The sequence below is a fragment of the Hippopotamus amphibius genome, chromosome 6, assembly GCF_030028045.1.
Source record: "Hippopotamus amphibius kiboko isolate mHipAmp2 chromosome 6, mHipAmp2.hap2, whole genome shotgun sequence".
NCBI classification, from domain to species: Eukaryota; Metazoa; Chordata; class Mammalia; order Artiodactyla; family Hippopotamidae; genus Hippopotamus; species Hippopotamus amphibius.
The window spans coordinates 53,592,780-53,618,865 of NC_080191.1; the positions used below are offsets into that span (position 1 = coordinate 53,592,780).

General features: G+C 37.4%; 1 protein-coding gene across 6 annotated transcripts in view; it reads left to right on the top strand.

Annotated features, from left to right (window-relative positions):
- Window positions 1-742: 742 nt before the first annotated feature.
- PCMT1 (protein-L-isoaspartate (D-aspartate) O-methyltransferase) overlaps window positions 743-26,086 on the top strand; it is a 43,420-nt gene continuing 18,076 nt past the window's right edge. For 4 of the 6 annotated variants that reach the window (XR_009054338.1, XR_009054336.1, XR_009054337.1 and 1 more), the window contains exons 1-3: window positions 756-986; window positions 16,903-17,007; window positions 18,205-18,236. Coding sequence is in view for 3 of the 6 variants with exons in the window: in XM_057739328.1 (XP_057595311.1) it covers window positions 758-986; window positions 16,903-17,007; window positions 18,205-18,236 (366 nt within the window). In the remaining 3 variants the exon portion in view is untranslated. Of the gene's footprint in view, window positions 987-16,902; window positions 17,008-18,204; window positions 18,237-26,086 lie in introns of all 6 variants that reach the window. The other 2 variants (XM_057739330.1, XM_057739329.1) reach the window with 2 other exon arrangements.

Here is a 26,086-nt window from a genome sequence, read left to right on the forward strand (position 1 = left end):
TTGCGTTGAGAGAATAATACATTCGCCATAGGACACTAGCATTTTTAACCAAGTGCGTTGTCCTAAGGAGCAAAGCATTCAACACCCTCCACCCCGCCACGCCAGGTCTCGGTATCCTTCCACTCTCTGAATTTGTGCTTTATAGTTGAGAACAAATCATGGTCCCAAAGTCTCTGCTAACGAAACACTAATGTATCTGTCACAAGCCAGAGGCTGGAGTACTCAGATTAGAGAGGACCTTTGCCCTCCTGTTCTATTAAGATTATTCAGGCTCTACCACAGGGTACTCTGACTCCTACCGACCTAAGTGTTAGTCATTCATTGGGTTGGGTGAGGCAGGACGAAGGAAGCCCACCACCTAACAATCTGGACAGCTATAGGAGCAGACCCGCTGCTAGCAACAGCTGACCTAGCTGCGACTGCGAAGTCACCGGCAGCGGCGGAATCAGCTCCGTCCTGCCATCGCGCCACCGCCTCGCTGACCAGAGCCGCAGCGAGGCACGCTAGCCACCGCGTCGGGGCCCACCCCGCCTGACCGCAGGGCAAACCCAGCAAGGAGGCGTTGCGCAGCCCGAGGCCTCAGAAAGGCCACGCAGAGGTGGCGGTGGCGCTGACTCAGCGGGGCCAACCTGCCAGTCCGGGCAGCCGCAGCGGCCCCTCGCGCGGGCGGCAGGGCACGAGGCCACCCCCGCCTCCGGCCCCACCCGGCCGCACCCGAGTCAGCGCGGCGTCACAGAGCGCATGCGTGCCGCGGGGGATGCCGGGAGCGCGCAGTGGCGGCAGCGGCGGCGACGGCAGTAGCAGCGGCGACTACAGCGAGGACGCGAGCGGGGCGGTGACCGTGTGGGAGGTGGTCTCACTCTTGGGGAAGCTGCTGGGCACCGTCGCCGCGCTGAAGGTGGTTCTGTACCTGCTCCGGGTGTGCTTAGCGATGGCCTGGAAATCCGGCGGCGCCAGCCACTCGGAGCTAATCCACAACCTCCGCAGTAAGTGCCACCCCCGCCCGGTGTGGGGCAACCGGGGAAGGCCAGGCCTGGACCGGATCCCCTGGGCCTCCTGGAACGTTCCGTCTACCCGCCGGTGCTTGCTGGAGGGCTTCGGCGCACGGTTGCACCGGCGGTCCCGAACGGCAAGCGCTGGCGATTGCCACCCCCGGGACCTGTCACTCATCGGCGACGTGGACTGGAACCAGAGAGAAAGAGCCAGGGGCCGCTGCGAGTGGGGCAGAGGCGGGCGTCTCCCCGCGGGCCTGGGGGAGGGGGCGCGGCACAGGTGGCGGGCTGTCACTCGAGTCCGCCGCCTCCCTTTCCGGGTCCCACGGGCGAGGGGTGTGCCCTGGGGAGTGGGGTGTTGGCCAGGCCTCGGAGAGACTGGGCTGGAACTGAGGGGACCCCGCCCTCGACCCCCATGTCTTCTCGTCTGCTCCTCGGTCTTATCGATCGACCCAGCTGCAAGCTTTCTCCCCTATTCTGCCTCCCCCGCCCTCCGTTTTTTCCTCGGGCGGGAGATGCCACCGTCAGATACTGGCGAGGGGAGGGAGAGGAAGATGAGAGTATTGTCATTGAGGATGCTGGGAGAAATTTCTGGGGCGGCTGTCCAGTGGAAAGCTTCGTGGGGGGCGGAGAAAGAAATCTGGGGATGCTCTTCCTGAGAGACTTGTATCTCAGGAGCCTTTGGAGTGCGGGGATCCAGCAAACGATTGTGTATGTGGAATGTTCTGACTTTTTTCTGGGCTACCATATGCTTTAAAAGCCTTGTTTGGAAGTTTCTTTACACCATTCTCTTTAGTTATTGTATTCCTTCCTCTGTTGATAATTTTAGGGTGGGACGAGTGCTGTGTCACTTTCTTTTTTTAAATCGAAATATAGTGTCGCTGTCTGGTCGGGAGACCAGAAGGACCGCAGTCCATGAGACTCTCACTCTGGTCAGATGTATAGCACTCTTTTTTGCCACTACTTTGCAAATAACCACAATCCTGCCATGTGGTATTTTTAATTGTTATGGATTATTTAGCTTTTCATGTGTTTGTCGTGTTTCCTAATTCGATTTGTAACCTGCTTGAGGGCTGGGACTTTTCTTTTTTAGTATCTTTGAATCCTCACAAACAACCTTATAAAAATTCCTTTTTTTCACAAATGCCAATTAAGTGTGTATTATATGCTTGGATCTGTGCTGGGAATATTAAGATTAGTGAGAGAAATAAATAGCATTGGCTGGCACATGGTTAGTATTAATACTTAATATTAGTCTTTCGATTTTTTTTCTTTTTAACAATGTTTAAAACTTGTGTCCTTAGCGTTTAGTATTGAATGTTTAGATTTAAAAATCCTATCAAGCATTGCCAGTATGCACTTTATGGAAGGATATTTGATTGGAAGTGAAAATTTATGTGCCAAGACAATATTAAGTGTGATATAGGTTACCATGGATTGAGCAGAAGCTCAATATGTTGTAAATATTTTAATAAAATTTCTTAAAATGATCTAGTGCCTGCTTGTGCAGGATGCACACCTGAAACATTCTGTACTTGAATTGTGATTAAGTAATTTTCCACTGGTAGGTTATCACAGTAGACTCTTGGCTGTGGCAGAAATTTGTAATCAATCAGGCTCTAAAAGTCTCTCCTTTTTGGGCCAAATTTGTAGTAAGCCAAAACTAGATCTTTTCCCAGTGGTTTTATAGTCACTTTAATGTACTGCATTACTCTTCTCAGCTGAAATTTCTAAGGATGTTTTCCTATCAGAAAATTTAACGAGAAATATTTAACATAACGGATGTTGATATTGCAAATATTTCGTTTTATACTAGCTTTATGACTGGTAAGAGGAAATAAGAGTACTCAAATTGTTTAGCCTCTTTTGTAACGCTTGTGTAACTTTAGTTTCAACTTCTTGCTGAATTCTAGCCAATAGATTTCATTTTTATTTATTAGTTTATTATAACAGTAACATTTGCTCATGTGAAAATTTCAGTTGGCACAGATTGAAAATTTCTTACTCTTTCCTGGTTATTCCACCGTTGTGTATTCTTCCTAACTTGAAGGGTTCTAACTAAATCTTTAGAAAAAGATTAAAATGTGATTATGCTGATATTGAAGTGAAAAAGGATCTGCAAATTGGAAGAGGAAGCAAATTACAGTTTTAATTTTTTTTAATGAAATAAAGTTCATGATTGGTTTCATTTTAATATTGTAATAATTTTTTTGAAAATACCTACTGGGTTTTTTTTTACAAGACATAATAGAAATATGATTGTTTATGATTTCACAGTTGATATATCATTTATTTTAGATTTAGATTATTTTAGACTGTGATGGTACATCTCATAGTATCTCATAGCTTATGTTGTGATGATAACTGCTCTTTAGTGACTGAGAACAGTGATCTAAAACTTGAGCACGCTTCAAAATCTCCTGGATCATCTGGAGAGCTTGTTAAAACAAATGAAGACAGATTGCTGGGGCTCTTAAGAGTTTGTATTTCCGACAAGTTCCTGAGTAATATGCTGCTACTGGTCCAGGGACCACACTTTGAGAATCACTGACATAGAGAACTGAGAATTACAAGATTAAACCCTGTTTCAGTTGAATCAGTTTTATGGTTTAAAATAAAATTTTAGGAAAAAAGTCTGTAGCAGTCCTGCCCAACAGAGCTGCCCCTCATATCTGTATCTGTGCTGTTCAGTATGGCAGCCACTAGCTACATGAGGCATTGAGCATCTGAAATGTGGTGAGCACAACTGAGGAACTGAATTTTTGTGTTATTTAAATTAACTTTAACTACTAGCCACATGTCAGACAGTGCAGGTCTTTAGAAGTGAAAAATAGTTATTTTATAATTATAGGCTGATAAGGTGCTCATGAAACAACTTAATTCAAAACAACTGTGAGCCTGCTTAATCCAGGGAATGTGACAGTTCAAGTAATGTTTATATTAGAGTTTATTTTCTACTTTTATTGGGATAATTTCACACTGTGGTAAAAGGAAAAGAAGGGGGCAGGAGTGGATGAGATTGAGAGAGGTGGTTTCCTAGAGCAGGGATGTCCAAACCAGAGTGTTTGTGGAAGGTTGACTCTTTACAGACTTCAAATGCTGTACTGACCACTTAGAACAATGCTAACAATTGTTCTTTTAGCTATTTTATTTTTGTAAAAAAATTCAACGCACTACCCTAATGCATCAGTTATTTCTGCTTCTATTTCCCTTGCATTCTCGATTGTGTCATTTTGCATGTAAAATGTATATAGAATTTGTCGAATCAGTCAACTGATAAGTATCCTATATGCCAGACACTGGGGGTACAGTAGTGAAATGAGAAACAAACATCTGTTGTCTCTTGTAGTTTACAAGAGAGCAGACATATAAAATACATGTCACGTGGTAAGTGGCAAAGTAAGGAAGGGGAGAATAGGGAGTAGGTTTGCAGTTGTAGGGGAGAAGCCCTCACTTAGGTGTCATTTGAGTAAAGATTTGGTGAAGGGGAAGAAATTCAAGCCATGCAGATAGAACTAGACAGAGAGACTAGAATGTGCTAGATTTGGATTCGGGGTATAGAGGAAAGACTGGGGTCAAGGATATGACACCAGGGTTTTAGACCTGGGCAGTGGGAATGATTTGCCATATTCTGAGTTGGAAATAATAAGTGAGTGAGCAGCAGAGATTTTGAGGGGGTGGGGTGTGCAAGGAAGTGTGGGAGAGCAGGGGCTTATTTGGGGAGATGTTTCTTTTGAGTTGCTTATAAGACATTAAAGTGGAGACCCTTAGTAGGCATTTAAATTTGTAAGAATTATGATAATTTATAGTTTTTGTATCCTTATTTACTTCTGCAAATAAATTGAAGTTATTTTCTTATTCTGTTTAGAATGTCAGTTCTTATCAACATGACTAGTGGAAAAGAGAATATTCTATTAGTTTTATCATGTGCATTCATGGGCTAAATATAGCCAGATCATAAAATCCTAAGTGACTTTTTTTCAGAAATTTGGGCTTCATTTAGAATCCTGAAAATACTTCCTCATTTTAACTTATATCAAGTCAGTCTTATGGGTACATACTAGTAAGTAAAGCTACAGTGCACTAAGATTTAATAGATAAGATTTTGAGGGAGAATTTTAATATCAGTGTATCTACTTAAATTTTTTTTAATAAACTTATTTATTTATTGGATTAATTTTTTTATTGGCTGTATTGAGTCTTTGTTGCGACACACGGGCTTTCTCTAGTTGCTGCGAGTGGGGGCTACTCTTCATTGTGGTGCGTGGGCTCCTCATTGTGGTGGCTTCTCTTGTCGTGGAGCATGGGCTCTAGGCGCGTGGGCTTCAGTAGTTGTGGCACATGGGCTCAGTAGTTGTGGCTCACGGGCTCCAGAGCACAGGCTCAATAGCTGTGGCGCATGGACTTAGTTACTCCGGAGCATGTGGGATCCTCCTGGGGCAGGGCTTGAACCCATGTCCCCTGCATTGGCAGGTGGATTCTTAACCACCGTGCCACCTAAGAAGTCCCTGTATCTACTTAAATTTAACTAGAAATAAAAATTTAGTTCCTCAGTCACACCAGCCACATTTCAAGAGCTCAGTAGCCACACGAGGCTAGTGGCTACCCTGTTGGACAGTGCAGATGTAGAACACTTCCATCATCATAAATTCTGTTGGGCAGCGCTAAATCTAGATGATAGGTTGTAATACATTCTATTCAATGTGATCTTAGTTCCATTGTGCTGTTCCACATATTTTTTATTAGTATTGCACTTAGTTCTAGCTAACATGCTTTAAGCGTAGCAGTGAAAAACTGAAGATTATCAGATGAGTGGTCAAGATGACAAGACAGCATTTTATGTGATGATTTGATGAGATGGAAGTTGTTTGATTTAGCAATGAGAAAGCTAAAGAGAGCAGTAGTGTTTAAATATTTGAAGGAAATCATGTAGTAGAGGGTCAAACCAGGACAAATGGGAGGCAGATTCTGGCTTATTGTAAGGAAGTAGTCACAAAGCTGTCCTAACAGTCAAAGATTTGGCTTTGAAAAATAGTGTTTTCTGTCACTGGATATGTTGAAGCAAAGAATGGTTGACCATTTCACTGTAAGGGGTATTGTGGAAGAGATTTGTCATCTGCTTTCACTGTATACTAGACCTCTGAGGACCCTTCCAAATCCAAGATTCTGTAATTTTAATCACATCATGGCTGGCATGAAATCATCTGTTGGTGTGTGTGTGTGTGTGTGTGTGTGTATATGTGTGTTTTAGGAGAAAGCCACGGAAGTTAACATTTGATTACCTGTGTTTTAGAGTTTTGCATAACATTTTAGTTTGTCAGAGATATGAGTCGTCCAAAGAACATCCTCCTTTGAGAAATAGTGTCAAAATAGTTAACTGCATATATCTTGTAAGAGTGATAATGGTTTAGAGGAAGATGTATTTTTGAATAATCTCTGGTACTTAGATGATATATATACTTTATCATAACTTGACATCACTTAAAATTCTTTGATTATAGAGAGAATTTAAAACTAATCCCTTTCAGATTTTCTGTATGGAGAGTGTCTCAAGCTCTGCTTACTTCTTATCATGCCTAATGGTTCTAGATCGGAAGTAAAAGGGGACCATTTTGTTTATTTCTTACTGTTTTCCCTGGCATTTTGTTAGTGGAGTAGAAATAGAGAGTAGATTATTAACAACTGTTCAAGTCATAAAACTAATATAATTATGTAATATTTCTTTTATTGAGATGTAACTTTGTAACAAGTTTCTTACAGAAACTTAGAGAAAGTTTCTATATGACTTGAAATCCATCTTCAGTTTATTTTCTTACCTGTGTTTTCAGTGCTTCGTACCAGCACAGGATCTCTTCTTTTTCCATCTTTGCCAGGATTGCTTCCAGTCTTCTATTCTCCCAGATCAAAAATCTTGAAAGAGTTATTGATTCCTTCAGACTGTCCCCAAATTAACTCAGTAGTTATTACAAATGCCTTTAGTAGTCATCCCTTTGACTGTATTTTCATTGATACTATCCTAGCCTAGGTTCTTAGTTCTCACCTGGAGTGATATGCCTCCAGGTGTCTGATTGGTCATCGTACTTTCAATTTCTCTCCCCTCAGGTTCATTCTACACATTATACTGATTGTCCTAGTATACTGCTTCCTGTTACGTCTCTTTTCTGCCTAGACTTCTATTGCTTACTGTATCAATTGTAAACACCTCTTGCTTAGCTTTCAGGCCTTTTAAGGGTCTTCTGCAGCCTATTCCCATGTTCCAACTCCAGCTCTGTTCTTCAGACTGATCTCATTTTATTCCTCATATATCTCGTATTTTAGGGTACAAGTTCGTCTGCTAGAGTGGACCAGAATTACAATGGCTCAAACAAAATCAAAGTTTCTGTTTCCTGTAACAATCCAAGTATAAGCAGTTCAGAGCGAACCTGCATAATTCCATGGTCTTGAGGACCTTGAGGGCTCCTTGAAGTTTTTCCCTTGTCTACAAAGTTGAAGTTAGACGTCATCTGCTGACTTCCTGCCAAGATAGATGAGTATTTACACGCTATAAACTTACTCCCTTCCCCACATATAGTTATACCATAATTTTTGCTTCCTCTTTTGTGGTTACCTTAGTAACTTTGAGTAATATACTTTAACCTCAATTTTTTGTTCCATAATTTATAAACTGACACTATCTCTTAACCCTTTCACTTTGTAAGAAAGGATGCTCATTTTCCAACTTTTGACTCTTTTACATTGTCAAAGTTGATAACATTTCATTTTGTTTTGAGCAGTAAATAAATCTGTACTCCGTTGGTTTTTAAGTGTTGAACATTAATAACCACCATCCTGAACATTAATGACTGGGTCAGCACTTCGCTGAACTATGTAGCATGCAAGAATTTATTCCCTGCTCTTTTTGTTTCTAATATCACAGACACCTCTGCTGTTGAGGAGGAATAGTCAAATGTTTTTCCTTTTTTTTTTGGCTGCGTGGCTTGTGGGATCTTGATTCTCTAACCAGAGATTGAAAGCAGTGAAAGTGCCAAGTCCTAACCATAGGGGAATTCCCTGGACCATCAGGGAATTCCTTGTTTTTCCTTTTTTTACACTTCATCAGTTGCTTGAAATCATGTCACGGTTTAGTATTCTTCTTATCTGAATCATGACTCTTGGTATAGTACTTTTGGCTTTTTCCTGAAATTTATCTCCCTCCTCACCCTTCCCTACTCTTCACGTTGAGAAGAGAAGCAGATACCTTCTAAACATGGCTCTAATTTTTTCAAGTTTTTTTATTGTTTGGTTTATAGCTTGGATTCTATTGCATTCTCCTTTTTGAATTCTACTAACTTCTCATTTGAATCAGTTGCATATTTGGATCAACACTAGCCATTATTATAATTATTTAATTAGGGTCCTTGGTCCTTACAGTGCAGGAAAATTGGGCATGGGTGGTTCTAAAGCTGTTCACTAATTCAGAAAACCTAATGGTAATTGCATGTTTACTCATAATTAGGCTGTACATGCAAAATGAAATGTTAAATTATTCTGCTGTTTGCTAGAAATATTTCAGGGCACTGGTAGTTGTATATGTCAAAAATGGGAAAATGATTTAATAACTTAGTAGCTTGCTTTAGGCATCTTTCAAAATATGGAATACTGGGAAAAGGCAAACAATAAGAACCTTGTAGTGAAAATTTTGGAAACCACCCAGTAATGGTCTAAGGAAGCTTTATCCTGAGGCTTGTGTGTTCAGCTTCTTAATAAATGACTGGTGACAAGCTTTTAAAACTGTTTAGGATTTTTAGTGAATTCTGTATCCCTCTGTAGAGTAAGAAACCAGTGAAAGAAGCTCGCATGAGTTTGGTAGATATATATATCTAACTTAAAGGAATGAATCTCTTTAATTTACTTGATTTTTAAAATGTGCCTATAGCAATATGTTTGATTTTAGATGTCACAAATATTCATCTGGAGAAGAATGAGTAAGTGAATATGATGGTAATTGGAAATATTGAGTGAGGCTGCTTAACCTAAAGAAGATAAGGCTTGAAATGGTTGTGATATGTTCAGATGTGTAAAAAGTGTTGGTTGGATAGAAAATAAAAGATGTACTTTGTGACTTCAGAGAGTAGCACTAAGGATTTATATAAGTGAGTTATAAAGAAGATTTCCTCTTAATACAGGGAAGTGTTGTGATAATTACTGTGGTCTGAATGTGTGGCTGTTCCACATCATTGCAACTCTTCAGGTAGAGATCATGGTACCTATTTATGAAGAAGTTAGACTTGATGACCCTTCTGACCTTGAGAGTCTATGAATCACCCCTCTGGAATTTGAATTGAATTCAGGGCAAATGAACCACTCTAGAATTATTTTGGGAAATGAATTAGTAGAAGTCACTAAGCTATTTGAATATGCTAGTAACAGTATAGTGAAGTGGTCAGCAGGAATCTAACATCTCAATTTGAATGGCCCTACCCCTTATTTGCTCTGTGATCTGGAACAACTTGTCTTCCTGAACTCAATTTTATTATCTGTAAGATGCAGTAATAATAGTGCTTATTTTATAGGATTGTTAGAGACAACATAGGATTGTTTCATGGTTCCTTATTTCGTATCTCAAAAGGTAGTGTATGTAATGTGCTTAGGATTTTGCCTGGCACATGGTAAATGTTTAGTAAATGATCTCTCTCTTATTATTACTCTGCTTTTAAAACTTTCTAAAAAATGCTTTCATTGTTTTATTTTAATATCCTTTACTGGTAGCTTGCCGAAGCTTATTTGTGTAGAAACAGTACTTTCTATTTGGGTTAATTAATCCAAAATTTGTAATATTTTTAAATGGAAAGATGATTCATTAATATATCTTTACCAGTCTATGACTATTTAAGTGTTTCTCTAGTTGGTGTGCCTTGTTTGCTAATTTTTTAAAATATTCTTTTGTTATTTGGAGAGTTTGTATGTATATCTTTTATAGTGTCCTTAAACCACCTTTTCTTAACTATTTACTGTCTGGTCAGTCAGTATTAAAAGGTATCCTTTGATTCCTCTTGTCACTTATACTGCAGTCAATGATCTAATTCTACTTTTCCCTTTTTTTCCTCTTCACATTGTTTTTAGTTGCATTCCTTCTATTTTGTCAGAACAAATAGCATTTAAGTATTATTATTCCACCAATGTCTTTACCCTTTTAGTCTTTTTAAAAAAATAGTTAAAAAAAACTGCTATTTAAAACATAGTTTAAAATAATTTAAAAAGTAGCTGAAAACAGATTTTATTCAGAAACTGTTGCAACAGGGGAAAAGAGACCTCAGTATAAATCTGGGCTCAGTTACCAATACAGCATGAACAAGTGGTGATTTATAGCCAGGAGCAGGGTGGGTATCAGTGGGTAGAAAATTACCAAGAGGAAACATCAGGGGTAATGGGAGATTCTGGCTAAACCAACTTGACAAGATTCTAACTGAAGGCAGACCAATCCACCCTTTTAATTTTAGTCTTTCTCCACAACTGGATGTGTACTTTTCTGATGTATCCCTGGTAATCTCTTGGTTAGATGAAGCACATCTTCTAGAAGATTCCTTAGGAAGGGCTTGTGTGTACGTTCCCTGAGTTCTTGCACATTCAAGGCTTTTTTCCCCTATAACCTTGATATTTGAAGAACAGTTTTGGCTGTGTATAAAATCCTTGACTTACACTTTAAAAAAATCAGCTTTGTTGAGATATAATTTATGTAAAAATTCACCAATTTTAAGACTATGATTTGAAATTTTTGACAAATATAGTTGTGTAACCACCCCCAATGACATAAAACGGGTGAGCAAACTACATCCCACAGGCCAAATCTGGCCTGCTGCCTGTTTTTAGAAATAAAGTTTTATTTGAACACAGCCACACCCATTCGTTTATGTCTTGTGTGTGGCTGTTCTTGCACTTCAGTGGCAAGAGTCGAGTAGTTGCAGCAGTGACTGTGTGGCCTGAAAAGCCTAAAATATTTACTGTTTTAACTTAACAGAAGTTTGCTGATCTCGGATATAGGACATTTCTTTCAGCCACAAAGTTTTCTCAGGCCCTTTTGCAGCTAGTCTCCTTCTATCACCCCCAACCCCTAGCAACCACAGATTCGTCATCTGCCACTACGGTTTGGACTTTTTTGGAGTTCGATATTGGGTAGAATCATATAGTGTAAAATCTCCTTGTCTGGCCTCTTTCACTGAGATTAGTGCTCTTGAGATTTGTTCATGTTGTTGGGTATATCAATAGCTTAATCCTTTTAAATTGTTAACTTGCTCTTTCTTTCCTTGAATTTCTTGAAAATGCTGCAGCTTCATTCTTGCTTTGCTTTGAATGTTGCTCTTAAGAAAGCTAATGATTGCTTTTTTTTAAACTTTTATTAGGTAATTTGATTTTTTTGGCTTTGAGATGACATTTTTTTCTGTGTTTTAAAATCTGATAGTTTTTTATTTTTTTATTTTTGGCTGTGCTGCATGGCTTGTGGAATCTTAGTTCCCCCACCAGGGATTGAACCCAGGCCCCCCTGCAATGAAAGTGCTGAGTCCTAACCACTGGACAGCCAGGGAATTCCCTGATAGTTGTATTAGTATATATCTTGGAGGTTGATGTTTCTGGTAATACTTTTACTTACTTTCTGTTAAGTTTTCTTAGAATATAGTTTTAAATATTGGTATGTTTAATCAGCTGAAATGTTTTGATTTGCATGTTTTCTTTTTACAGTAGCTTTGACTGGAGTTTTGTTTTTATTTTTCCTATTTTAGGCATTTTTGTGGACACAGTTCAAGAGCACCTTCTGTCAGTATAGTGACTTGCAGTTTCTTTAATGGATAATGATGTTGGCAATAGTGGTGAGAAAAGGGGAGGAGTTGGCATATCTTGTTGCTGTTGTTTCTAATGGATCCTTAATTTTCTTCCCTCTTTCTCTTCATTGCCGTATCAAGAGGCACCTTCCTTTCCCTGCCTGTATAATTCTCCCCTAGAAGCAGTGCTGCTTATGTTAGCCACCTCTGGTCCCACTACATTTAAAAAAAAAAAAAAAGCTTTACTAAAGTACAATTCCATCCCATATAATTCACTAATTTAGACTATAAAATTCAGAGGGTTTTGGTATATTTACAGATATGTGCAGCCATTACCATGGTCACCTTAATATTTTCATCACCTCAGAAAGATACCCTGTTTTGCCTTCCTATTCCCCCAACCATAAGCAACCACTAGTCTACTTTCTTTCTCTATAGATTTACCTATTCTGGACACTTCATTAAATAGAATCATACAATGTGCTATCTTTTGTGGCTGAGTTCTTTCACTTAGCATAATGTTTTCAAGGTTCATCAATGTAATAACATAAATCAGTACTTCATTCTTTTTTATGGCCTGATAATATTCCACTGTATGGCTCTACCACATGTTTTTTATCTCTTCATCATTGGTGGACATTTGGGTTGTTTCCACTTTTTGGGTATTATGAATAATGCTACTGTGAACCTTTGTGTACAAATTTTTGTGTAGATATATGTTTTCATTTCTCTTGGGTATATACCGATGCGTAGAATTGCTAGGTCCGATGGTAACTCTATGTTTAACCATTTGAGGAACTGTCAGACTGTTTTGAAAGTGGTTGCACTGTTTTAGATTCCTGCATGCAGTGTGGAAGGGTTCTGATTTCTTCACATTCTTGCAAATACCTGTTATTATCTGACATTGATTATAACCATCCTAGTGGCTATGAAATGGTATCTTACTGTGGGTTTAATTTGCATTTCCCTGATGACTAATGATGTCCAGCATCTTTTCGTGTGCTTATTGGCCATTTGTATATCTTCTTTGGAGAAATGTCTGTTCAGATGGTTTGCACATTTAAAAATTGAGTTATTTGTCCATTTGCATTGAATTACAAAAATTCTTTATATATTCTAGTTAGAAGTCCTTCTTCAGTTGTATGATTTACAAATTATTTTTCTCTCATTCTGTGTGTTACCGGTTCTTGATAATGTCCTTTGAAGCACAAAAATGTTTAATTTTGATGACATCCAATTTATGCATTTTTTTCTCTTATTTCTCATGCTTTTGATGTCATATCTAAGGATCCATTGCCAAATCCAAGGTCATGAAGACTTACCCCAGTATTTTCTTCTATGATTTTTATGATTTTAGTTCTATATTTAGATCTTTGGTCCATTTTGAGTTAATTTTTGTATTTGGTAAAGATTGAACTTTATTATTTTCATGTGGCTATCCAGTTGTCCCAGAACCATTTATTGAAAAAGACTGTTCTTTTGCCATGAAATGGTATTGGGGCCTTTGTCAACCCACTGATGTTTAAGTTCCTTCCTTGTAGCCAGTTCAGTGAACTTTTAAGTCCCAGACCTGTGTTCACTATTTTAGTACTTGGTGTTGTACTTCCTCTTTCTGGCAATAATTTTGTCTGTGCTCCATTTGCATTCCTGCTTCCTTCTGCTTTAGTCTTTTAAACTTCAGCTCCTACCTTTGTTTTCTATACCCACAGGCTTCCAGCAATAGTAGAAGCTTTATTGAAATTTGTTGTTGTTGTTGTTGTTGTTTTCCTACTAATAGGTAATATGAAGTCTGGATATTCTCTGTCTCCTAGTAATGTGAAGGCATGGGTCATGTGTGGTTTTGTTTATGCCCCTTCTTTTTTTTTTTTTTTTAATAAATTTATTTATATATTTATTTATTGGCTGTGTTGGGTCTTTGTTGCTGCACACAGGCTTTGTCTAGTTGCCGAGAGCGGGGTCTACTCTTCATTGTGGTGCACAGGCTCCTTTCTGTGGCTTCTCTTGCTGCGGAGCAAGGTCTTTAGGTGCATGGGCTTCAGTGGTTGCAGCACACGGGCTCAATAGTTGTGGCACATGGGCTTAGTTGCTCCGAGGCATGTGGGATCTTCCTGGAGCATGGATCGAACTCATGTCCCCTGCATTGGCAGGAGGATTCTTAACCACCGAGCCACCTACGAAGTCCCTAGGCCCCTTCTTGATCTTAGGTTTAGGTTTTTTTTGAATGACTGTGGGGAAATTCAGACTCTGGTGGCTGCCATTACCCTCTAGAACCTGGAGGCTCCACAGTTGATGAATAAATTTATTTGCATAAATATTTTAAACTTCTCATGGTGTTTAAGTCTTATTTTAAAATAGTTGTGGGAGAAGATATTTGCAAATCATATATTTGATAAGGGGTTAATGTTCCAAATATATACAACTCAACAGCAAAAAAAATCAAACAATCCAATTTAAAAATTGGCAAAGGATCTAAATAGACATTTTTCCAAAGAAGACGTACAGAAGACCAACAGGTACATGAAAAGATGCTCAGCATCATTAGTCATCAGGAAGATGCAGATCATAAACTACAGTGAGGAACTATCAGCTCATACCTGTTGCAATGGCTGTTCTCAAAAAGACAAGAAATAACAAGTGTTTACAAGGTTGTGAAGAAAAAGGAACCCTTGTGCACTATTGGTGGGAATGTAAATTGTTGCAGCCACTACGGAAAGCTGTATGGAGGTTCCTCAAAAAATTAAAAATACAGCAACCATATGATCCAGCAATTCCATTTCTGGGTATTTATCCAAAGAAAACAAAAACACTGATTTGAAAAGATATATTCACCCCCATGTTCATTGCAATATTATTTACCATAACTGAGATATGGAAACAACCTAAATGTCCATCCATGGATGAATAGATGTTGATGTCATGGCATATGTATATACGATGGAGTATTATTCATCCATAAGAAAGAATGAAATCTTGTTATTTGTAACATGGATGGACCTTGAGTGTATTATGGAAAATGGAATAAGTCAGACAGAAAGACAAATACTGTATGATCTGACTTACATGAGGAATCTAAAAAAATAAACAGACAAAAAAACCAAGCTCATAGATACAGAGAACAGATTAGTGGCTGCCAGAGGCAGGTGGGGTGCAAAATGGGTGAAGGTGGTCAAAAGGTACAAACTTCTAGTTATAAAATAAATGTCTTGGGGATGTACAGTATGATGACTGTAATCAATAATACTCTGTTGCATATGTGCAAGTTACTAAGAGAGTACATCTTAATTCTCAACACAAGAAAAAAAAATTCTGTAACTGTATGGTAATAGATGTTAACTCAACTTACTGTGGCAGTCATTTTCTAACATATATAAATATTCAGTCATTATGTTGTATACCTGAAATGAATATAATGTTGTATGTCAATTATACCTCAATTAAAAAAAAGAAATCTGAAAAAAAGTTGTTCATAATGTAGCCAAATTAAGCAAAACATGGCTTGATGAAAAAATTTTAATTTATTTCTGTATTGTTAAAGTCAAGTTCGTACATTTAATCTTACAGATTTTAGAACTGTAAAGACAAGAACTATGCTTTTTTGTTTATTATCACCCTAAGCATGTAGCACTGTGTCTGGTATGTATTAGACAGTCAGTAAACTTATTGAGTGAGTTAATAAGGGCTTTATTGAATAACAGCTGTGTGCATGGTCCATAGGCGTTATTGAAGTTTAACATATTATATTTAATCTTAAAGAATTGGTAGTTGGGGAGCAAATACATATAGTCAGCTGTCTATATCCACAGATTATGTCTCCATGGATTCAACGCACTGTGTATTGAAAATATTTGAAGAAAAAAAAATTTCATAAAATTTCAAAAAGTGAAACTAAATTGTTGTGTGTTTGGCAACTATTTACATAGCATTTACATTGTAGTAGGTATTATTAGTAGTCTAGCCATGATTTAAAGTACATGGGAGGATATGCATAGGTTATATGCAAATACTACACAATTTTATATAAGATACCTGAGCATCCATAGATTTTGGTATCTGCTGGGGTTCTGGAACCAACCCTGTACAGACACGAGGGAAGACCATCTTGACTTTGCTTTCCTTCTTGAAAAATTTGTTTCTCTTGGGCTCCATAACAGTGTATCTGCTGCATTTTCATCTATCTCTGGCTGCTTCTTGTCATAATCTTTGAAGGCTCCACTTCCTTTGCATTTCTCTTAAATGTATACTTTTGTTTTTCTTCTTTGTGTATTCTTCTTTTTATATAAATTTATTTATTTATTTATTGGCTGTGTTGGGTCTTTTTTGCTGTGCGCGGGCTTTCTTTTTTTTAGTTGCTGTGAGTGGGGGCTACTCTTCGCTGTGGTGCGCAGGCTTCTCACTGCTGTGGCTTCTCGTTGCGGAGCATGGGCTCTAGGCGCATGGGCTTCGGTAGCTGCAGCACATGGGCTCAATAGTTGTGGCTCATGGGCTCTAAAGCACAGGCTCAATAGTTGTGGCGCACAGGCTTAGTTGCTCCGCAGCATGTGGGATCTTCCTAGAGCAGGGATCAAACCTGGGTCCCCTGCATTGGCAGGCGGATTCTCAACCACTGCGCCACCTAGGAAGCCCCTCTTTGTGTATTCTTATCTGGCCACTTTAGTTCACTTCCGTTGCTTTAGTGGCCATCTATACAACTAGTGATTTATATCTCTGTCCTAGATTTTTCTCCTGAGCCCCAGATCCATGTGTCCAACTGACTGCTATATATTTCCATGTGTATGGTTCATAGTCCCTAACTGAATAAATAGCTGTGATCCTTCTCTAGGATTTCTCAGATCAGTATATGACATCAGCATTTCAACCATCAGCATTACCCCCCCTCCCACCTCAAATTCTGGTCAGTCAGGTGTACATTACCTACTAAATATAACTCAAATCCTTCTACTTTTCTTCATCCATAATTTCTTTATTAAAGACCAGGTTGTGATTACCTGAGCCAATGCAACAACTTCCAGTTTTACTCTCTTCCAATCTAGTCTCTGCATTGTAGCCAGAATAATTATTCTAAAATAGTCTGATTGTGCCATTCCCAGCTTAAAATATTGCCTCATTCATTTCAGAAAATGGAATCATCAAGACAGATAAAGTATTTGAAGTAATGCTGGCCACAGACCGTTCCCACTATGCAAAATGTAACCCTTATATGGATTCTCCACAATCAATAGGTAAGCTTTGGATTTCGGAAAATGTTACAGATTTTACTCACTTACTCTGTAATCTTTGTAAGTAAAAATGGAGTGGGACAGATATTTATCTATTACCTTGCTAATTTGAATTTTATGCCTTAGTAAGTTTCATAATCCCAAAGATACCCATTATAACAAAATGTTATATATGAAGTGTCTTTTCTATTTTCTTAAATGATATATATAAGAATTCTATAAAAATATTCTTAAAATATACTTTAAATGAAAACTTACAGTTTAAGCTGTGTGCTGAATTTTCTTTAGGGTCTTCAGTGTTGACTACGGTTGGTTTTTGCATTAGCATCAATTTTAAAAATCAGTATTAAAGGGAATGTGTAACTAAGATATTACTGACTTCTCTGCTTCACTTGCCCTGATTTTTTTGGTTTGTGCTTGTTTTTAGAAAGTTCCATGTTTAATTCCTTCTCCTGAAGCAGGTTTTGCTGAACTGCTGAGCCTTGGCAGTGGGCGCCTTTGAGGCTTAGAAGTGCCTCAGGATTCTGTGGGCCAGCTGCCATGCTGCTTTCTTTTGAAGCACTTTAACAGTCAGCAGAGAAGATCCTAGGGAGCTTCTGAACCCCGAAGGCACCTGCTACCACCGCTCAGTGAAAATTGCTTCAGACGCAGAAGCAGGTAAATAAGTTTTGAGAAAGCAACACTGGAAGAAAAAACTAAAAGCTAAAAACTAAGAAAAGATTGTTTTCATTAACATTAGGTGATAGTGTAAAGAGTAAGTGGAAGTAATTTATTTGCCTCTTAAGCCACTCTGATTGCCAGTTGTTGTAGTTTTTTTTTAAGGTGCCAAAAATATGAAGCAATTTAATTTTGCAGAGATTTTGTATACTCTATTATATATGGAAGCTTATTTTCCTTTTTTAAACTGAAGAGAAAACATAAATTTCTCAACTCAAATTCTTCCTTAACTAACTACATAGGAGAAGAAATTTTTGGAAATAGTGGGACTGTTGTACTGAGCACACTAGCCTTTGGCATGATTATATTTTCTAATTTTAACTGTACATGACAGTACTCTAAAGTGCAAAATAAGTTTTATTTCTTGAGATCATAAAAGTGAAAATAATTATTATGAAAAATAATTACAGAAAAGGAATTACATGGAGTATTTCGTGTGTTTTTGCAGCAGAATGTATCAGTAGTTCTCTTCTTCTTTTGCAGGGTTCCAAGCAACAATCAGTGCTCCACACATGGTAAGTTAACTTTGGTCATTTGGGTACAGATGGATCACATTTTTCCTCTAAGAGTGCTTTCTTCAGTAAAAATGGTTTAAAGAACATTTTAAACTGTTAATTATGTCAGTTTTATCATCTTTGAAATATGTAAATTGATAATGTATTAATAAGAATAATCTTATTCTTAATATAAGATGTGTAGAAGGAACTTTTTCATAGAAACTGTCATTAAAGTTTTTGGTGGTTGTCATTAGTATCTAATCATTTAAAAATTGGATATGAAGGTTTATTTACTTAGTGGTAAGTTAATTAAGGGAGAGAATATTTTAAAAATGTAATGGACATATTAAAAAATCTGAAGTTGAATAATGTTTCATATTTTATTTTGGAAAATTCATTGGGGACTGGTCACGTATAGCAGTTATGAAGCGGTATAATTCTGAGAAGGATCTGTTTTAAGTTACTTTAGCACTTTTAATCTGTTGAGAATTTTCTTGGGTTTTAAATGTCAGTTATTTGTTGGTTTTTGGTGAAAAGAACAATAGCTTTTCTGATTCTCTGCAAGTATTTGGGGTTGGAGAAACTCTTATTTAAACCTAAAGCCTTCTTAATACTAAAATAAATTCTACACATGTATTCATAGTGAACTAATAATTCTACTAGAAGAAAAAAATAGGCAAAATATTTGTAAGTATTGAATAGAAATGACTTTTTAAACATAACAAAAGACCTGATGTATTCAATATTTTGAAACATTAACATCTGGGATTTCTGCAGGTGAAAAATATAAGCAAAATGAAAAGAAGAAAAACTGAGGGAAATATTTGAAATACATATGACAGTATAGGGCAAATGTCCATAAATTTACATAGATGGAATACATATATATACATGTGTATGTGTGTATCCATAAATTAGGAAGTAAAATACTACTAAGCCCAAAAGGAAATGGGTAAAGTACAAGAATGTAGTTCATAGAAAAAGAAATACAAATGACATTGGTGGAACTTCCTTGGTGGCGCAGTGGTTAAAAATCTGCCTGCCAGTGCAGGGGACATGGGTTTGATCCCTGGTCCTGGAAGATCCACATGCTGCGGAGCCACTAAGCCCATGTGCCACAACTACAGAGCCTGTGCTCTAGAGCCCGAGTTCCACAACAACTGAAGCCCACACACCTAGAGCCCAGGCTCCTCAACAAGAGAAGCCACCACAATGGGAAGCCTGAGCACCGCATTGAAGAGTAGCCCCCGCTGACCGCAACTAGAGAAAACCCTTGCGCAGTGAGGAAGACCCAACCGAGCCAATAAAAAAATTAATTTAAAAAAAGGCCTGTGTGCAGTGACTGAGACTCAACGCAGCCAATAAGTTAATTAATTAATTAAAATGTGACATTGGCATTTAAACTAATGAAAAGATGTCATCTTCACTTACATTTGGTAAATTGCAAATTAGCACTACAGTAAAGTACCATTTTTCTCCTACCATCAGAAGTCAAAAGTTTGTTACTTTGTATTAGGAAAGGGACATTGACAGTCAGTGTATTTTTTTTGAGTGGGAAGGTAAATTGATAGTAGTTTTGGAAGGCAGTTTGGCAATAGCTAGAAAATGTGAAATAAATATACTTTAGACTCTCCAGTTTTATTTTAAGATATTTATCCCATAATGTATTTGCACAAATGCAAAGTAACTGAAGATATTTATTGGCACATTATTTATAGTACAAAAAATAACAGTAGGGACTTCCCTGGCGGCGCAGTGGTTAAAAATCTGCCTGCCAATGCAGGGGACACAAGTTCGAGCCCTGGTCCAGGAAAATCCCACATGCCGTGGAGCAGCTAAGCCCGTCTGCCACAACAGCTGAGCCCAAATGCTGCAACTACTGAAGCCTGGGCACCTAGAGCCCGTGCTCCCCAACAAGAGAAGCCGCCACAATGAGAAGCCTGCAACAAAAAGTAGCCCTCGCGTGCCACAACTAGAGAAAGCCCGCGTGCAGCAATGAAGATCCAACACAGCCAATAAATAAATAAATAAATAAACATTAAAAAAAAAACAGTAATCACTAATAGTCCACTGATAATGGATGGTTAATAAATTATAGTAGATCCATACAGTGAAATACTATGAAATGAAATTAGTAAAGCTTTGTAAATACGAATATGGCAGGATCTTCAAGAAACATCTTAAAAATAAAGTGCAGAAGAGTATTTAGAGTTTTTCTTTTAGTTATGGAGTAGGAATGGTTTTTGTATGCATTAACTATTCAAAGAAATTAATGATTAACAAAACAATTGTAGTCTTAAGATCCCTGAATACAGTTTGAAGTACTACTTAAAGAGAAAAATTTATGTAGAAGTATTTATTTAATCATAAAAGTTATTTTAGAGAATTGGTACCCAACATGTTTGGGAAATTGCCTGGAGGGGTATTTTGCAGATAAATGGGAAATACTGCATGAAATTTTTCTTTTTCTCTGAAGTATGGTGCTCAGTGTCCAGTTCACTACCAAATGAAGCATGACAGTAACTCCATGGCAAAGGGTGCATTTTTAAACAAAAAATAATAGCTTTATTAAGATATAATTTACCCCTTTAAAGTATACAGTTCTGTGGTTTTTAGTCTGTTCAATGTTGTACAAACATTACCACCATCTAATTTCAGAACATTTTCATCACCTCAGAAAGGACCCTCATACCTGTTTAGCAGTCAATTCCCGCCCCTCAGTCTTCCCAGGTCCTGGCAGCTATTAACCTGCTTTTTGTTTCTATGTCATTCTGGATGTGTCACATAAATGGAGTAATACAACATGTGGCCTTTTATAATTTGCACAATATTTTCAAGGTTTTTCGATGTTGTAGCATGCTTCAGTATTTCGTCTCTTTTTATTGCCAAATAATATTTCATTGTATGAACATGCCACATTTTATGTACTCATTCATCATTTGATGGACACTTGGGTCCCTCCCACTTTCTAGCTACTGTGAATAATGCTACTATGAACATTAGTTTACAGGTTTTTGTGTGTACATATATTTTCAGTTCTCTTGAGTATATACTTAGAAGTGGAATTTGCTCGGTCCTATGGTCATTCTTCGTTTAACATTTTGAGGAACTGCCAAACTGTTTTCCAAAGTGGCTGCACCATTTTACAATCCCATCAACAATGTATGAGGGTTCCAATTTCTCCACTTTCTTCTCAGCACTCGTTATTGTATGTTTTATTTATTTTATCCATCCGAATAGCTATGAAGTGGTTTCTCATTGTGGTTTTGATTTGCATTTCCCTAATAATAATGATGTTGAGCATCTTTTCATGTGCTTATTGACCATTTCTATATTGCATTTAATGAACCTCAGAGTCACAGATTTGGAAGTAACTACAACCCTGGAATATTTTCCATAGTCATTACAGAAAAACATGAAATGGCATCCTGGTAGCAGTGAGCATATTTAGCATCCAGATGCTGAATCCCAAATACCATTTCTTACTAAAAGAGAGTAGAGCTTCATGGAAAATTGACTAAATTTCAGAAAGTGAAGATGTACTCAAAGGCTAATGGAGTAATGTCAAGAGGACATAGGAGCAGGTTTAAAGAAACTCCCAGAAGCCAAATTGGAGACAATTTGAGAATCAAGAAATGTAGATAATGAAGATAATGAATTGTAGCACAGTGAATTCAGAAACAAAAGTCTGTGAGTCCACAGAGATTTTAAAACAAAATAGCAAAATGGGAAAAAATGAAAAAACAGAAGAATGCCAATTAATAAGTATGGAAAGAATAATAGAATTTTAAAGGTCATTTCTTTGTAATTATCAATGTAATAATTGAATTAGTCAAAGATCATCAATTAATCTAAAACCATTAAGAGGAAAGTTGTTGGGAATAAGAATATTCATGTAGTCTCAAATTACTATTTGAAATGTTACTTGTTAATTACAAAGAGAAAAATATGCCTTGAAAATAGAGAACATAGTGATTACCACATTTGCTGAGAGGTTGAGCTTGGCAAGCCCAGTAAGTGAGATGGCCCAATGTTATGTGCATCCTGATGTGATGCAATAGGAGGTGCCCTGCAAGCCCTGTGTGGTATTGTTGCTAAAGTTCTTTGATCTAAATATAACCTTGAGGAAATTGACACACCTAGAATGTGTGGGATATTATGTAGGACAACTGGACAGGTCTTTTAAAAGGATCAGTGTTCTGATAGACAAAGGAAAGTGGTGGATGGAACAGAGTTGGGGGAGAATATTCTAGATTGGTACATGCAGTTCATGAACTTGGAATGAATTGGTGGGGGGAACAGCTGTAAAGGAGATTTAGGGGACAGTTGAGGAAATTTGAGTGTGGTGTTCATGCTGGATGATACTAAATGATTTTCTTGAGTGTGGTAACGGTGACGTGGTTGCAAAGGAAGATGTTCTAGTTTGGTTTTTTGGCAGATACATGCTGAAGTATTTAGGAGTGTAGTATTATGATATATTTTCAGGTGGAGTAGTAAAATAGTATGGCACAATATAAACAGTTGGTGACTGTATGAGGAGGAAAGGGTGTTCATTGTATTTTCTTTGGGTGTGAAAATTTTCATAATTATAAAAAGGAACTTTTAAAAAACTTAATTTTTAGATTCATCAGTGAGCATGGATTATCCAGAAAAATATTAGCTATAATGCGAGAAACATGAAAAAAGCTATTAATTGTGATTGAAGGACTTGACATTTTAAATCTGAATGGGACTTTAATAATAACTTAATATACCCCCCCTTAAAAAAAATCTTATGCAAAGATAGTACTGAAAAAAAATTCCTGAGTTTCTTTTGGAATTAAATTGGGACAATACTGCCTATAGATTAGGAGTTGGCACCTTAAAGAAGTCCTTTCTAGGCCTTTCATTTTTGGATTCAGGAAAGCCCAGGTGTTACAGGAGTTATTTTGTTTCTTTGATAACTTCATACAGATATGATACTTGTTATTTTATTAATGGAAATCATTAAACTTTCAGGGGATACTGATCATTTTTTAAAATGTGATAAAAGCTACAGATCTTTTTCCTGAAAAAAGTACACAAACTCTTTCTTATTAGAGACTCCATTCTTTGGGCTAAGCCTCTTATCTAAGAACAACAGCTTTGGCTAAATAAAATGTCCTCGGTAGTTTCCTCAGTAAAAGTTAATCCAATGTGTCTCATAGAAAGCTCATTAACTAACACTTTCTTGTTCCACTGGTTGATGTTCATGATGATTCAGAGATAGTATCCCACTGTATCATTGTGAAACATCAAAGAAAGATAAGGTTAGTCAGATATTTTTAAAATTTTTGAAACAATCTCAAACTTACAGAAGGGTTGCAAGTACACTATCAAGAACCTTTCTTTCTTTACTCCATTCGAGAGTAAGTTGCTGAAATGATGCCCCATCACTCTTGAATACTTCAGGGTGTAGTATATTTCCTACAAAGGACATTCTGCTATACAAAACCACAATATAACTTAACCATCAAAATCAAGACATGAACACTGACACTAATCTAATCTTCAAACTCCTGTTAAGTTTTTCCAGTTGTCCCTATGATGTCCCCGATAGCAAAAGGATCCAGTGCAGAATCACTGCTCTTTTAGTCTCCTTCAGTCTGAACCAGTTCCTCAGCCTGTTTTTGACTTTTATGGCCTTAACTCTTTTAAAGAAGTCAGGCCAGTTATTTTGCTGATGTCCTTCAGTTTGGGTTGTGTAGTATTTCCTCATGATGCCATTCAGGTTATTCCTCTTTGGTGAGAATATCACAGAAGTGATGCTGGGTTCTCATTACATGGTATCAGACAGAGTACAGTTTTGATTTGTCCCATTACTGATGTTGTTCACTTAATTAAGGTGCTGTCTGCCAGCCTTCTCCACTGTAGAGTTACTGTTTTTGGCTTTTGTAATTGATAATTATTTTGTGAGGGGGTACTTTGAGATTATGTAAATGTCTGTTCCTTATTTATTTATTTACTTACATCAGTATGCATGGTTTCCTATCTTCTCGCTTTCTGTATTTAACTTCTAACAGTGAGAAACCTGATCCCTTAATATATTTATTTGATCAGTCCCACTGTGTATAGCCAGTTTCCCACTGCTGTCACTTTCTCTCCCCACCCTTCTCATACTCTCCCTTCTCCACCATTTATGTCTGACACCTGGCACTGGTCCACCGTGTTGTGTAGAAATCCTTCTCTTCTAACTGGGATTCTGACTCCTGTTTGGATCTGCTCCCCATGTGAACACAGATGCCCTCCTTACCCTGCTTGGGCTCTGACACTTCTGACTGGGCACTGCAGCTACCCTCTCTGCCACCTGGGTATGGGCAACTACCTTAGCCCAGCTTAATTTAGGATTGACTTGTTCAGAAAGGGAAGGGATGGGACAGGATAGCAGGAAAAAGGGAAAGGAGGGTAATAACTAGAGTTTTTTGATTAACCAAGTCATTGTGTTCTCTAACCAAGTAAAAGAGGGAAGCCACATAAGCAAGTTTTCCTAAAGAGAGAGTTTACCAAAAATACACTAAATGAAAGTAAAAGATCAATTGATTGTTAATTTTATCTCTATAAATGACTTCGAAGTATCTTAAAGAATAGTAGAATCAGGTCATTGTGCTGTAATGGTTGAATTTTCATTAATGTAAATATTATACCTTTTATTTGTAAGTCCTTTAGAATTTATAAAGTGCTTTCATACTTTATCACTTTTGTTCACAATGGTGCTGCTGTGGAGAAGGCAGAATAGGAACAACTTTTTTCTCTCCATTTTAATGATGTGGAAACTGAGGAACAACGAGCTAAAAATAATTTCCAATGTCAAGGGGTAATAAATGCAGAACCAGTAGAATCCAGTACTTTGAACATTTAATCCAGGATTCTTTTTCATAGTACAAGTGGTTTTCACTCATTAGGCAAGAAGCTCTTTGCAAAAGAATCTATATGACAAATTGAAAAATTTAATTATTTCTCTATTACTCTTTTCCCAAACACACCACCCACCCATCTACATTTGTGTGTTACTCCTAAAGGGGCTCTGTGGAACCTTAATGACTTTCTGGAGCATAGTTTGAAAATCCTCAAATTATATGAGGCTACATCTGTTAATGGCCTTATCCTCTTTTTATGTTAATTGTGGGAAAAGATAGCCTTAACATCTTTTTTTTAAAATTTTTAATATGGAAAAATTTCAATACCACACATGCAAATAGAATAATATAATGAACCCTCAAGTGGCCATCACCCAACTTCAGTAATTACCAATAATTTGCTAATCTTGTTTTATATAATTCTCTTTTGCTGAAATATTTTAAAACAGTCCCAAACATAATATTATTTTACACCTAAATAGTATAAATCTGAAAGACTAAAAGCACAACTACGATACCGTATCATGCCTAACAGTGTTCCTTAGTATTTATTATCTTATACCTAGTCCATGTTCAAACTTTGCCAGATGTTTCAAAAAATTCTTTTACAGTTGATTTGCTTAAATCAGGATCCAAACAAGAGCCTAACATTGCACCTTTTTAGTCTTTTTTAGTCTTTTTTAGTATCTTTTAATTTTAACAGTCTCCCCTTTTAAAATGCCATTTATTAATTGACGAAATATGTTCATTTGTCCTGTAGAATTTCCGATATTCTGAACTTGGTTAAATGTTTCCTAGTGGTGTTTAACTTGTTCCTTTTTTTTACTTTTCAAGAAAAATTTTTTATTAAATTATAATATACATACAATAAAGTGCACACATCTTAAGTGTACAGCTTGATGAATGTTTACATGTGTGCATGTGTAATCACTACCCAGATCAAGATACAGAACATTTCCTGCGCCCCAGAAGGCTCCCTCAGAAAGGCTTCTT